This window comes from Arachis stenosperma, chromosome 10 (assembly GCF_014773155.1).
Source record: "Arachis stenosperma cultivar V10309 chromosome 10, arast.V10309.gnm1.PFL2, whole genome shotgun sequence".
Lineage (NCBI taxonomy): Eukaryota > Viridiplantae > Streptophyta > Magnoliopsida > Fabales > Fabaceae > Arachis > Arachis stenosperma.
Genome location: NC_080386.1, coordinates 91,198,835 through 91,214,063, shown reverse-complemented (window position 1 = coordinate 91,214,063; position 15,229 = coordinate 91,198,835). Strand labels below are relative to the sequence as shown.

Here is a 15,229-nt window from a genome sequence, read left to right as displayed (position 1 = left end):
GATGCCAAAACTGTTCAGAGGCAAAAAGCTAAAAGCCCCGCTCATCTAATTAATACTGATCTTCATAGATGTTTTTGGAATTCATTGCATATTCTCTTCTTTTTATCTTATTTGATTTTCAGTTGCTTGAGGACAAGCAACAATTTAAGTTTGGTGTTGTGATGAGCGGATAATTTGTACGCTTTTTGGCATTGTTTTTAGTATGTTTCTTGTAGGATTTAGTTAGTTTTTAGTATATTTTTATTAGTTTTTAGTTAAAATTCACTTTTCTGGACTTTACTATGAGTTTGTGTGTTTTTCTGTGATTTCAGGTATTTTCTGGCTGAAATTGAGGGACCTGAGCAAAAATCTGATTCAGAGACTGAAAAAGACTGCAGATGCTGTTGGATTCTGACCTCCCTGCACTCGAAGTGGATTTTCTGGAGCTGTAGAAGCCCAATTGGCGCGCTTTCAACGGCGTTGGAAAGTAGACATCCTGGGCTTTCCAGCAATATATGATAGTCCATACTTTGCCCAAGATTTTATGGCCCAAACCGGCGTTCAAAGTCACCTTCAGAATTCCCAGCGTTAAACGCCGGAACTGGCACCAAAGTGGGAGTTAAACGCCCAAAAGCTGGCGTTTAACTCCAAGAAGAGTCTCTACACGAAAATGCTTCAATGCTCAGCCCAAGCACACACCAAGTGGGCCCGGAAGTGGATTTTTATGTCATTTACTCATCTTTGTAAACCTTAAGCTACTAGTTCCCTATAAATAGGACCTTTTACTATTGTATTTTCATCTTGGTTTTTCTAGTTCCCTCTCTGGGACCGAAGCCAATGATCACTTTTGTTCTTATGTATCTTCAATGGTGGAGTTTCTACACACCATAGATTAAGGTGTGGAGCTCTGCTGTACCTCGAGTATTAATGCAATTACTATTGTTCTTCTATTCAATTCAGCTTGTTCTTATTCCAAGATATTCATTCGCACACAAGAACTTGATGAATGTGATGATTATGTGACGCTCATCATCATTCTCACTTATGAACAAGTGATTGACAACCACTTCTGTTCTACAAGCAAACAAGGCTCTAATGTTTATCTCTTGGATTCCTGATACACGACGCATGGTTGATCGCCTGACAACCGAGCGCTCGCCTGACAACCGAGCCAGCCATTCCGTGAGATCAGAGTCTTCGTGGTATAGGCCAGAACTGATGGCGGCATTCAAGAGAATCCGGAAGGTCTAACCTTGTCTGTGGTATTCTGAGTAGGATTCAATGATTGAATGACTGTGACGTGCTTCAAACTCGCGATTGTGGGGCGTTAGTGACAGACGCAAAAGAATCACTCGATTCTATTCCGACATGATCGAGAACCGACAGCTGGATAGCCGTGCCGTGACAGGGTGCGTTGAACATTTCCACTGAGAGGATGGGAGGTAGCCACTGACAACGGTGAAACCCTTGCATAAGCTTGCCATGGAAAGGAGTAAGAAGGATTGGATGAAGACAGTAGGAAAGCAGAGAGACTGAAGGGACAAAGCATCTCCATTCGCTTATCTGAAGTTCTTACCAATGAATTGCATAAGTATTTCTATCTTTATCTTTTATTCATATTTCATCTATAACCATCTGAGTCTGCCTGACTAAGATTTACAAGGTGACCATAGCTTGCTTCATACCAACAATCTCCGTGGGATCGACCCTTACTCGCGTAAGGTTTATTACTTGGACGACCCAGTGCACTTGCTGGTTAGTTGTGCGGAGTTGTGATAAAGAGTTGAGATTGCAATGAGCGTACCATGTTGATGGCGCCATTGATGATCACAATTTCGTGCACCAGCTAGCTAACATAACGACAAACCTGGTTACGATCTTGAGCGTGAAGGGTGGCGACCGTGAGATAGATGGTGGCGTGATGGAGGTTAGGATTTTCTGAACCTTTCAAGGAAAAGACATTCAAAACCCTTTCAAAGCAGCATCGAGGAAGACAACGACTACTGACGGTGATGGCGACGACAAGCTCGAGGAAGACCACAGTAATGAATGATGAAGATGACGATGAAGGTGATGAAGGCTGGGTGCGATGAAGGAGATGAAGGATAGGTGCGATGAAGGGCAGTGATGAAGATGACGATGAAGGCGATGAAGGTTGGGTGCGATGAAGATGACGATGAACGACGTACGAAAGCAGGGTTAGAAAGAGAATAGGAAGATGACGGCGTGGTTTAGGGTTTAAAAGTGAATTTTAGGGTTAAAAGTGAATTTGGTAATAATGTAAAACTAGTTTATCACTTTTAGGGTTAAAATTGAAAACTTAGAAAAAAAAAGTTAAGTGTGGAAAAAAATAAGTGGGAAATTAAATTTTAGGAGAGGGAATTCTATCGGCACGTTTTTGTACTGTGCCTAATTAAACACAGGATAGCCACGCTTTTCATGCATGCCGATTTTCTTCTATGGCACGCTTTTTAAGCATAGCAAAAAAAAGCGTAGCTAAATATCAAATCAGTGGCACCCTCGTAAAAGCGTGCCGATTTCTCTCTGTGGGCATGCTTTTCAAGCATGGCAATAAGAAAGCGTGGCCAAATTTCAAATAAGTGGGCACCCTTGTAAAAGCGTGCCGATTTTCCTAAAGCGTGACCAAAAAAAGTGTGGCCAAATCCCAATTCAGTTGCGACCCTCGCAAAAGCGTGGCCATAGACCACTTTTGGGCACGCTTTAAAAGTGTGGTAAGAAAAAAGTGTGCTGACAGGCATTTTTTCTTGTAGTGTCATATCATCACGTTGTTAATAAAAAATTGGTCAAAGACTAACATGATGCACTTTTTGTCAATTTCAGAGACCTAATCAATACAATTAGAATTTCAAAAATAATTTTAATGCACGACGCTAATTTCAGAGATCATTTTAGAACTTAACTTGGTCGGATAAAATTTATCTTTATGAGGATCCCGCTAGGGAGACAATGGACTATTTGTACAATGTGTACAATGGCTATTGAGTTATGAAATGAACATCCCCTATACTATTTAGAATAACCATCCGAGTACAAAGGATAATAAACATCTTTTCGAAAAATTAGTTTAATTTTTGGGTTCACCAAGGATCGAACTTTTGACCTTTCGGATCTAGTGCTTTAATACCATGTCATGATACCACTCATCCCAAAAGCTTCAGCTGATGGGAAAATGTAACACTAATAATTATATCTCTAATACTCTATAAACCTCCATTGTACATATTGTATAAATATCTCATTGACTCCTCATACTTTCCCTTATTTATATATGTTATCATTCAAATTTTTATTGTACAAATTTATGAGCATCGCCATCGTCTAAAACAACGGTAACTAAACAATGAAGGGTTCTTGTTTATTGACAATCTCGGGAGCCGAAATTTCACTGCTACATATTGGGCAAACCTTTCTTACTTGAAGCCACTTGCTTATGCAATCCGTGTGGAAAGGATGTCCGCAACGAAGTGCCACCAACGCTTCACCTTCTTCATACTCAATCTGGCAAATCACGCACCGATCGGTTCCACTGTTTTTCCTCTCGTTAACAGAATCGAAGGTGTAGGAATGCAAGCACGAAGAAACCTCATTTGCTGATAACCCTCTCTTCTGCTTCCCTATAAAGTCTTCCAACTCAATTAACTCTTCGTATGTCAATTCGTCCACGTCGAAGTCAAAGTCATCCATGTCTTCGTCATCACCGTAGTTGCTTCCTTCGCTTTCAAGAAACTGAAGGTCCTCCGTTTCAAACTCATAGCTCGTGAAGAAATCAGCGTTATCATCGTCTTCCTGCTCATTATCAAGCGACGAGGAGGATCCTTCGCTTTCCAGTGTCGCTGCTAGCGCTGTGAATATTGTTGCGTTTTGCTCTTGCAGGCCAATTGCTAGAAAGAAATCAGAGCTAACCTGTTCAAGCTGAGTGTACGGAGTTTTGTGAGAAGTTTGTTTATGGCCACCGTCACGTTCCATTGAAAGAGAAAATAGATGCAAATTAAATTGACACAATAATATTGATAGATGGTTTAGAATATGGAGAGATCACAAATTGATTGTTGCATTCAAGTAAATATATATCTTTAATTTGGGGATGAACAGAAACAACTTCCATATAAAGTAAATGAAATCCTTTTGCGTGGGTAAGCTTTTTGGCTCCTTTAATTTTTGGACAGCTTGCTTGCAAGGTAATATCAAAACGTCCTCCATAAGTACCAATATGCCTTGTCTCCAAATTCGAGATATCAGCGACCAATTGCTGCGCGGTTTCTCATCTGAATTAATATTTATCATCATTCTTTAATTTCAATTACAAAATCTGATACGAGAAGTAAAAATTTAATGGTAAATTCTAACCAATCATTTTTTATAGAGATATGTTACCTTTGATGATATATTTTATGGTTATTGAAACATTTAATTATCATAATAATTAATATTAATTTAATTAAAATTTGGACAACCATATAATTATTTATAATAAAATTATTAACTTCATTTTTTGTTTTAAATTAACCATTAATTATTTAAACAACATTAATAATCTATTTGGCATAAACCATGTGTGTAAATTACATAGAATTTTAATTCAAACAAATCAATGTATATTTAAATTAGATTAGCCACACGAATCATATCTTCTCTACTGGTACTCAGCGTTGAAACCCCAGTTTTAGAAATAGTGAGACAATCCTCGTAGTTCTTGGCCAGGTAAATAGCTTGATTAAGTAATATATCAAGGTTAGAGGGAGAGTTTTGAAATATGAGTTCATTTTTGCTTTTCCATGCTAGGTTGTAGGTGGTGATGAAAATAATGGGCCAGCTGGTTCCATTTCTGTTATGAGAACTCCACAAATTCTTTTTCAACCAGGTTTGGGTATCTGTCTGAAAGAAATATTGCTGTGAATTCCTGTTTACCAAGCTCTTCCAAGTTCTACTGATGAAAGGGCAATCATGCATAACATGGAGCAAGGTCTCGAGGTTATTTGGATGTCTTAGGCAATCCGCTACTTCAGTAAGTTTTTTTCTAGCTCTATTCTCATTAGTTAGGAGGGCATTTTGAGAAAGAAGCCAAGTGAAGGCTCTCAGACGTTGGGAAAAATTAAGTTTCCATATTTTATCAAAAGAAAACTCACTACTTGAGTTGGATTGATGTATTGCTAGATATGTGGATTTAATAGAAAAAATTCTTGTAGCTGCAAATCATATCCTCTCCTAAATCCCATTAGGGTGCTTTAATTGATCTAATCATATCGACAGCTTCACTAGGTAGAATTTGGTTTAGATTGCTAAGCTTCCAAGTACTGTCTGAGTTTGCATAATCAGCCACTGATAAACTACTATTTTATGGTTTATTTTGAATTGAATTGAGTAGATTTTGTCAACTATTTTCACACTTATTCATATAAATTGCATGGTTTTGTGAATCCTTCCTAATTTATGCTTAAGAATGAAAACATGCTTTTTAGGCCTTAAAATTGCTAATTTTTAATCCTCTCTTATTACCATTCAATGCCATGATGTGTTTATTAAGTGATTTCAGGGTTTATAGGGCAGGAATGTCTTAGAGGATGGAAAGGAAGCATGCAAAAGTGGAAGGAATACAAAGAATTACATATTTGAGAAGCTGGTCCTGACACGTACACGGGGCTGACGCGTTCGCGAGACCAGGAGCATCATCCACTGACGCGTACGCGTGACTGACGCGTACGCATGACCTTGTGCAAAGTTCAACTGACGCGTACGCGTGACAAGCGTCACGTGCCTCACTTAAGGGAACACGCCAGGGGAGATTTCAGGCTGATTTCTGGCCCAGTTTCGAGCCCAGTCGGCAGATTAGAGGCTGAGGAGTGAAGGAGGATGGGGGACAAACATTACACACATTAGACTAGTTTTAGTTTTAGAGAGATGTAGAATTCTAGAGAGAGGCTCTCTCCTCTCTCTAGGTTTTAGGGTTTTATTTCAATTTCTTCTTAGATCTAGATTTTAATCTTGCTTCATTTTAGGTTTCCTTTACTTTTATTTGTTCTAGCACTTTAGTTTATCTAATTCTCTTGTTAATTTCTTTATTTTGCCAATTTAGTTTATTTGTCAATTTCAATTTTCTTTCATTGCAATTTTATGTTTTCATGTCTTTTGATGTTTACCTTAGTTGTTATTATTGATTTCTTGCTTATGTTAGTTATGGCTTTTATTAATTCTTGCAATTTATGATGTTTACTTTTATTGCATTCTAGGTGTTTGATGAAATGTTTCTTTTAGCTATAGTGTAGATTTTCCTATTCTTGGCTTAGGTTGGTAACTTAGGTGACCTTGAGTTGCTAATGTCCAAGTGATTAATAATTGATGTCCATTGACTCTAGTCTTCGCTAATTCAATTAGTGAGTGGCTAGGACTTATGGATTGGGATTGATGGAGCTCATTTGACTTTCTTCCAATTGTTAAAGGTTGACTAAATGGGATTGATCCTTACAATTATCATATTATGGTTGGAAACAAGGATAGATCTTTAACCATCAACCCTTGCCAAGATCTTTTTACCATTTGATTTCCTTTCCTTTGTTAGTTAATTGCCATTTACTTTCTTGTTATTTACATTTCTTGTCTATTATTCAAAACCCCAAAAACACCTCTTCATAGCCAATAATTGAGCACTTCATTGCAATTCCTAGGGAGAACTACCCGTGATTGATACTCCCAGTTATTTTGATTTGTATTGTAACAACCTTTTTAAACTCTGATTGGTGGATAAATTGTTGGTTTGGACTATGCTTGCAACGAAATTCCTTTGAGAAATTTCTAGACCGACATTTATACTCCATTAACCACCTTGTCTTTAACGATGGGGTGGATATCTTCTAGTGCTAGATCACCAAGTTTAGGAATCCCTGTTATCCATTGATCTGTCTAAAAGGCTACTTCTTTACCGTTGCCTACTGATAAATCACAATTTTATGGTTTATCTTGTATTGAATTTGGTGGATTTTATCGACTTTTCTCACATTTATTCAAGAAAATAGCATGGTTTTGTGAATTTCTCGTAAATTGTGCTTAAGAGTGAAAACATGCTTTTAGGCCTTAAAATTGCTAAATTTAATTCACTTTAATTCCATTCGATGTCTTGATATTTTTGTTGAGTGAAGAAGTGATATTTTTGGATTGAAGAAGTGAAGAAAAAGCATGCAAAGTGAAGAATTCATATAGAAATGAGGAATTAGAGAAATTCATGGTGACGCATACGCGTGGCCCACACGTACGTGTGAGAGGGAAAACTTGCCAGGCCACGCGCACGCGTGATCAGCAACACGTGACCTCATTAAAGGAAATACGTTGGGGGCAATTTTCGCGCCCATCCAAGCTTAGATCCAACTCATTTCTGATGCTATTGAACCCAAGGATTGAAGGGAATGAACCAAGTAGTCATAATTAAGTTTTAGCCATGTTTTAAGTTAGGTTTCTAGAGAGAGAAGTTCTCTCTTCTCTTTAGAATTTAGGGTTTTGTTCTTAAATTTTTCTTAGATTTAGGTTTAAATTCTTGTTTTGATTTTGTTTTCTTTACAATCTCTTGTTATTACTTCTTAGTTTTATTTGTTATTTCTTTTGCTTTGTTGCTTTGATGCTTGTGAACTCTTGTTAATTTTCATTTTCATTAATGTAATTTGATGTTTCTTTGTTTGTTGTTACTTAATTTAGTTGTTATTATTGTTTTCTTGCATTTGGTAGCCATAGATTTTATATTCTTGCACTTTTATCATGCTTTCATTTTATGCTCTTTTCTAATCGCCTGACTAAGATTTACAAGATAGCCATTGCTTGCTCAATCCGACAATCTCTGTGGAATTCGACCCTCACTCACCTGAGGTATTACTTGGACGACCCGGTACACTTGCCGATTCTGTTGTGCGGAGTTTAATTTCGTGCATTAGTTAGCTATCGGATGTGTCGAGTTCTGATAGATCAACCGACACGTGAACACATGGCCAATAGGGCATGCATGCATCATATGGCATTTACTTGCCATTGTTTGGGTGTGCTTAATTGTCTTTGGTTGCCTAACTGCTTATCCTGATTAATTGTTATCTGTATTACTTGTCTAATTGTGTTTGACTTGTATTGCTTATTACTTGTGTTTGTTACTACTGAACAAAATACTAAATACTGAACTAATTATTTGAGATATTGGAAAATAAAGATGTTGAAATGCATTGGGATGCACTGAGGCTAGAGACAAATGATAATAGCTAAGACTTAGCATATTAACCCTATTGGGATTAGTTAAACCCTAGTCTTGAACCTTGTGTGTTTAGAGATTAGGATTGCCTAGTGGGTTCATATCTCTTTATATAGTCTTTATTTAGAACTATTACCCTACTGAGAACCTTTGGGTTCTCACCCATTGTGAAAATTTATGCTTTTCAAATACAGAGCGGGATACACCTCGCTGAATGTGCAAGATTCTCTTTGATGAAGTGAAGAAGACTCTTTTGGATTTATTTTGATACTTAGTATTATTCTCCACTTTTGGAACATATTATTGCATATTGCACTTAGGGGTTTGTATTTTTGGAGAAATAGGATATTATTTTGTACACTTTCTGGTTTTTAATATTCTAGCCATTCTTTTCTTCGCAGTATACGACGTTTTTTACGTTATCATTTTGTGTGTGATAACAGTTGTTGTTTTGTTTATCTTCCTTTCACAGGCTCTTAGTTATATCGTTATTCTTCAAATATTATATATGTATCTTTTCTTTTAGGTTTCGTAATGCCTCACCACCTCTGATATATCGTTATAACGTAAGCATTTGTATAGTAAGGTGTTACACCCAACTCCAATGTACTGGGGACCTAGCACCCAATCCTGGAGCCAGGCTCTGAAGTGAATTTCCAACTCCCAGGGGCCTAGAGTTCCTCAAAGCCCAGTGTCAGTGGATCAAACCCAGCACCAAGATCATAGTCCACTCCCAGGAAGCTCTAAATTCAACCGAAGATTCAAGATTTAAATGATTAGTTAGCATTAACTTGTTCTAGAAAGATAAGATTCGGTTGTTTAGATTTAGTTTATATTAGGTTTGAATTATTGTTTCGAATTTGAATAAGTTGTTATCTTATCCTTTGGAGATAAGAAGATAGGATGAGTTTCTCAATTACAATAGTTAGGCAAAGCTAGAATATAAATAAGTAAACAAGGTTCACAGAGGATCATCGATAAATCATCGAAAAATAACTAGATCCATCTAGTACCTCGTTAATCTTAAGTTATTTTCTTTTATACCAGGAGTAACTAAACCTTCTCATGATGAAGGTTAGGAACTCTATTTGATTTTATGGATTAGTAATGTAAGTGTTTTCTTTATTTTGATTCATGTTTTTCTACTTTTTCAAGATTAAGTCTCGTTTTTCATCTTTAATGATTAAAAGTATTGAAAAATATTCTAATTCTATCTTGGATTCTGTTATTATTTTGAAAAGTTTAATATCACTTTGAAAAATTTAATATCAGAATTAGCTTGAAACTCTTTCTCATAATTTTCAACTTGACTAGAAATAGTATTTTGAAAGTCATGTGGCCTTAAATCAAAATCGTGCTTAACTTCTTCTTTTAATTAGCTGAGCAAGGAATTGTTGATTAATTAAGTTAACAGAAATTAAATTGCCAAGAAATTAGAAATTGATTATAAATAATTTGCTGTGAAAAGATTTTTGCATGAGTCAAATTAGGAAAACATAAGCATTACTTTTTCTAAGAGTTAAACATCTCCAAAGCCCTTAACATCTCATTCATTAATTACTTTCTTAAATTCATAAGCTTTCTCTCATTCAACTTTAACATACTTCATTATTCTTTGCTTCTACTTCAAGATTCATAATTCTCTTGCCAATGTTTGATTGATCAAATTAGAGATCCAATTATACGTTACTTGATTCAATCCATTAATCCTCGTGGGAACGATATTGTAACACCCTAACTTTTAGCACACCTCATGATTGCACTAAAAGTCCAGGAACTACCTACCTCTACTCCTTTTATTTAGTAATATTTATTTAAGGGTAAAGTATATTTTTTGTCGCTGAAGTTTGGCAAAAATTTCAAAAATATCCTTAAGTTTTATTTTGTTTTAATTTTATTCCAGAAGTTTTCGATTTACACCAAATATGTCCTCGATGGCTAAATTTTTAAAAAATTTAAGACCAATCTAACAATAATGCATGAAAATTATGCTTGATTTGCTTGTATTGAGGGTTCTTCTTATGAAATTATTTTTGAATTGGTCTTAAATTTTTTGAAAAATTAGCTGTCAGGGGTATATTTGATGCAAATCGAAAACTTTTGGGACAAAATTGAAACAAAATAAAACTTAGAGATATTTTTGAAACTTTTGTCAAACTTTTGGGACAAAAAGTATACTTTACCCTTTATTTAATATTGAACCTTCACGAATGCAAATTGAATTTTTAATTATGAAAATGAAAAGCCTTTTCATAATATATAATGTTATTCAACAGTTCCCAAATATAAATCTTGCCTCTCTAAAAATTCAAAATGACAAATGATGAGGGAAAAAATATCAATTAAACTAAAAACAAAAAATACAAATAAATATAGCTCTGTAGTTCGGTCACAGCCTTCGTGCCAAAGCTTTCTGAGCTTATCACTGAAATATTGGATATAAAAAGGGATGAGAACATCAACCTTTCAGGCTTTCAGTAGGGAAAGGAATACCCTCAAAATAAAGAAATACTTGCAAATAGATAGAATTTCATTATAAAAATAGTTTATCCTTGAAATGACCTTTGCGAAAAGTTTTGTGAGAAAATTTACTTTGAAAGGTCATAAAGAAACTCCTTTAATTTACAAATCTGTAAAGTAAACTGTTTAAAGAAAAGAAAAGGACCAAAGATGTGCCTAAGGATTTTTTACCCAACAATTTACCCCACTCTAATCCGAAACCGGGTAAACCTACTATATACTCCCTATGTCAATGATACTACGCACTCAAGCTCTCTCCAACACTCTACTCAGCCCCGTCTCTAACTACAAGAAAGTTTTAGAATTGCGACCGATTTTAGTGACCGAAAAAATTGGTTGCTAATAGCGACTGATTTAGCAACCGATATAAGATTTCAAGGACCAAAAAATTTTTAGTTGCTAAATCGGTCGCTAAATCACAATCAGTGACCGATTTTAGTGACCAAAGAAATTGGTCACTAATAGCGACCGATGAGATTTTTATACGAGCAACATAAAATTGATTGCTAAAATTGGTCACTATTTTTTAACACAGCAACCGAATTAGCAACCGAAATGAGGAAGCAATACTTGGAATTATTGGTCATAAAATCGGTCGCTATTTTTTAATTTAGCAACTGATTTTGCAACCAATAGAGAAATAAGCTGAAAAAGGTTGGTTGCTAACTCGGTCGCTAAGCTGGTGATCACAAAATCGGTTACTAATAGTTAAGATAGCGACCAATTTAGCAACTAACTATAAATACTAGTTTAAACGATTGGTCACTAAATTGGTCACTATTTTTTAACTTAGCTACCGATTTAGCGACGGCTTTATAATATATCACTAATCGGTAGTTAAATCAGTCGCTAATTTAAAATAGTTACCGAATTACTCTACCCCTCAGTAACCCTAACTCAGCCTCACCAATCACCATTCTCGCATTCTCAAAAGGTTACTGAGCTATACTTCTTCCCCTCCACGGATGTGACCACAGCCGGAAGCACCGCACAACACAACACCCTCTCCATTCGCGACGTCGTCGTCTTCTGAGTTCGCAGCTCCATTCGCATCGTCGTCTTCTTAGTTAGCGCCGTTGTCGTCTTCTAAGTTCACAGCGCCGGCGTCGTCGTCTGAAACTATCTGAAGAGTTCACAAAAAAGTGTGATGGTGTGCCACTTGCAATTGTGGCTATAGCTTCTCTTCTGTCAACCAAGAAAGAGAGAGTCTCAGAATGGAAGGTGGTGTACAACAGCCTTCAATCAAAGCTTGCAAGCGATTCTCATCTTAAAGGTTAGCATCAGGCACTGTTAGAAAGCTATCAGGATCTTAGTTACCACCTCAAGTCATGTCTCTTGTACTTTGGCCTTTTTCCTGAGCAATACACAATCAATAGTGCAAGGCTCATCAATTTGTGGATAGCTGAAGGGCTTGTGGAGTGCAGAGAGCACCAAACTCAACGAGAAGTTGGAGAAGAGTACTTAAGCTGATCTCATTCATAGGAGCTTGGTTAAGGTAGCTGATGTGAACCCTTACGACGGCAGAGTTACAAAGTGTAGAGTTCATGATTTGATGCATGACTTCATTGTCAAGAAATGTGAAGAGTTCAACTTGTGTCAAGTGAAGAAAGGTAACCCATTTTGTTTTGATAAATGGACTAGACGTTTATCAATTGGCACAAATGTTGACTTTGCTGATCTGGGAACAAGTGCTTCAACTACAGAGTTTGATAGAAACCAATTTAGCTTGTTGCGTTCTTTCCTTCTTTATGATATTATAGATGAGGAGGAAATGATAAGCACTTTTGTGAACTCACTTTTCTCTAATTTCAAGCTCTTGGTGACACTGGACTTTGAAAAAATACCACTTGGTCATCTTCCAGAAACAATTGGAAACGTTAAATTTAGTAATATGAGAGCTAATAAATTTAAAGTGTAATGAATTTAAATTGATATGAGAGCTCATTAAAGCGTCTAAAGGCGTGGTCGGCTAAGAAGCAGGGTAGTGTAACTGCATTGGAGGTATAGAGCACAGTTAGAAGCATCTTTTAATTTTTTTGATGGAAAATTACATTGATCTGTGTCATATTTGTTGAAATTCAATTTGACTCTTCTTTATTTCTAAACACATACATTCATCTCTCAAGGTCTTTCTCCTGGCAGCGTTAGCAAAACTTGGAGAAACCGTTTCAACATATCTCTTACTGGTTGTCAAGGTAAAACCAATCACTAAACTGGTTTAAATTAATTATTTTATCTCTATCTATTGCAAACCTATCTCAGATAAACATCTATTTCATTATTTATGCCTTGGTAGTTGGAGTGTAAATATTCTTATTAATAGTGGACACTGTACTGCTTGAAGTAAAGAGAGAAGATAGACAGCTTCATTTTAGTTCTTTAACATTAGAAATCTTCTACTACAAAGCTTAAGACAACAATTTTGTTTGTTACTTTTAATCAGCTAAAGAATTATTGTCCAAATTGTGGCTACTTTAATTAAGCATGCATGTGGAAGTGTGCTTGAGGTCAAGTTTGACCTATAGAAGAAAATTTTGAATACGTGTTGCATACAGGGTTTTTCCTTTCCAAACTATCAGTTTCGCAATAGAAAACTATATGGTCAGTTATATTTGCGATAGTTTCATCATAGAATGGTTTTATTAATTTTAAGTTTTAAACTAAAGCTATTCAAATTGGTTGATGCTGTTGATGATGATTTATTTTCCATGTACTTTTAATTAGATTCAAATCTAATCTAATTGGTTAAACAGTCAACTTTCATGTACTGCAATTGGTTAAACATACTACTGCAATTTGCCATATCTCTTACTGGTTGTCAAGGTAAAACCAATATATATATATATATATATATTGCAGATCTAGTTCTTTTGTATATGCCTAATGAGTCTTATAATTTCATATTGCAGTCAAGGCTTCAAGCAAAACAGGAGATTGGTGCTAGTAACTCATTAAGATACTCAGGTTTGAGTTTAGATAGATTCCATCTATATCAACTCTTCTTTTGGACTTTTACATTATTTTTTATATAATGTTATTTTCCACAATACCACTTTAACTTCTCAATTTTTTTCTTTTGACATTTTGTAATGTTAAAAATGCAGGTACCTTTGATGCAATACTGAAAATGATCCGTTTTAAAGGATTGCCTGGTTTCTATAAAGGGATGAGCACAAAGATAGTACAGAGTGTTTTTGCAGCTTCTGTTCTATTCATGATTAAGGAGGAGCTTGTTAAGGCTTTCATTTCATTGGCTGATAAAGTAAGAAAGTTGCATCAAATTTGAGGAATTGACTTCTATTCCTCCTTATAAGCTAAAGAAAGAAATGAGCAGATAAACTTTGCAATATGGAAGAAAGTTCCGTTCCCCAATGGAGTTATAATGCTTACAGTTTGTGGTGAAATAATGGATAAAGCATAAAAGTAAGACTAACTTTGACAGCTTTGGAGAGCTAATGAAGCTGAGAGTGCTGCAGAAGAATATTTAGTCTCAAACGTGAATATTAAGAGCACCCTTTCTTTTTCTCAACTTTCATTTGTAACCATATATTTGCAGCATGCTGCAGACATTATAAAATTGTTGCGTGCTGGCGTCATAATAATTGTTATTGTTATGAATATGATTGAGGGAATTTATCTCTAATTATAGCTAATTGTTTGTTCTTTATAAGAACTACTATATTAATAGGCGCTGCCTAATAATTCACTTTTCTTTTTATAAATAATAATAATAATAATAATAATAATAATAATAATAATAATAAAGTGTTGTTTACTTTTATGTGTTAAAGTGTAGATTTTATGTTGATGGTTTTTTAATATTTGATGGTCTAGTCATAAAAATTTAGTAAAAAATTGATAATTAAAAAATTAGTAAAAAATTGATAATTAAAAAATTAGGATCAGGCATGGAAATTTGGTCACTAAAATGCTTAGTTGTTAATTAGCGATTGAAATGTTGGTTGCTAAAATACTGGTCCACACTTAGCGACTGAATTAGAGTCCGAAAAACTAGTTGCAAATTAGCGACCGATTTAGCGACTGAAAAGTGGGTCACCATTTAGCGACCGATTTACTCAGAGACCGATTTAGCGATGGAAAATTTGGTCACAATTTAGCAACCGATTTTGTCAGTGACCGATACTCTTTAGTGAGGATTTGGTGGCCTTGCTAAAAAATCGGTTGCTAAAATCAGTCGCTAAACTTTAGCGACTGAAGTTGGTCGCTATTTTCTGATTAGCGACCATGGTTTTAGCGGCCACCCAAATAGGTCGCTAAATCGATCGTTATTCCGATAATTTCTTGTAGTGTCTTTAAATTCAATACCACATAATTTCGATATTAAATTCAGTAATCATACACTCTTAAAATCAAATACCACAGAATTTTATATATATATATATATATATATATATATATATATATATATATATATATATATATATAAGTGCATTACGAGATATGGTTCCTGATCACGCTCTTACAGGA

General features: G+C 35.4%; 2 protein-coding genes across 5 annotated transcripts; one reads left to right on the top strand and one right to left on the bottom strand.

Moving 5' to 3' along the window:
• Positions 1-3,130: 3,130 nt before the first annotated feature.
• Positions 3,131-4,034, bottom strand: LOC130957979 (E3 ubiquitin ligase BIG BROTHER-related-like). The gene has a single exon (XM_057884849.1). The coding sequence runs from the start codon at positions 3,964-3,966 to the stop codon at positions 3,334-3,336; it is 633 nt and encodes a 210-aa protein (XP_057740832.1). The 5' UTR covers positions 3,967-4,034; the 3' UTR covers positions 3,131-3,333.
• A 7,611-nt stretch (positions 4,035-11,645) lies between these two features.
• Positions 11,646-14,380, top strand: LOC130956197 (peroxisomal nicotinamide adenine dinucleotide carrier-like). Of its 4 annotated transcripts, XR_009077033.1 has the most exons (5): positions 11,646-12,014; positions 12,118-12,351; positions 12,868-12,936; positions 13,651-13,705; positions 13,846-14,380. XR_009077033.1 is itself a non-coding variant. In XM_057883243.1 (4 exons), the coding sequence occupies exons 1-4, from the start codon at positions 12,294-12,296 to the stop codon at positions 14,025-14,027; spliced, it is 348 nt and encodes a 115-aa protein (XP_057739226.1). In that variant the 5' UTR covers positions 11,646-12,293; the 3' UTR covers positions 14,028-14,380. The 4 variants fall into 4 exon arrangements, 1 of the variants encoding a protein (XP_057739226.1); XR_009077031.1 differs by having other exon boundaries at positions 11,646-12,351; XR_009077032.1 differs by having other exon boundaries at positions 11,646-12,742.
• The last annotated feature ends 849 nt before the right edge of the window (positions 14,381-15,229 follow it).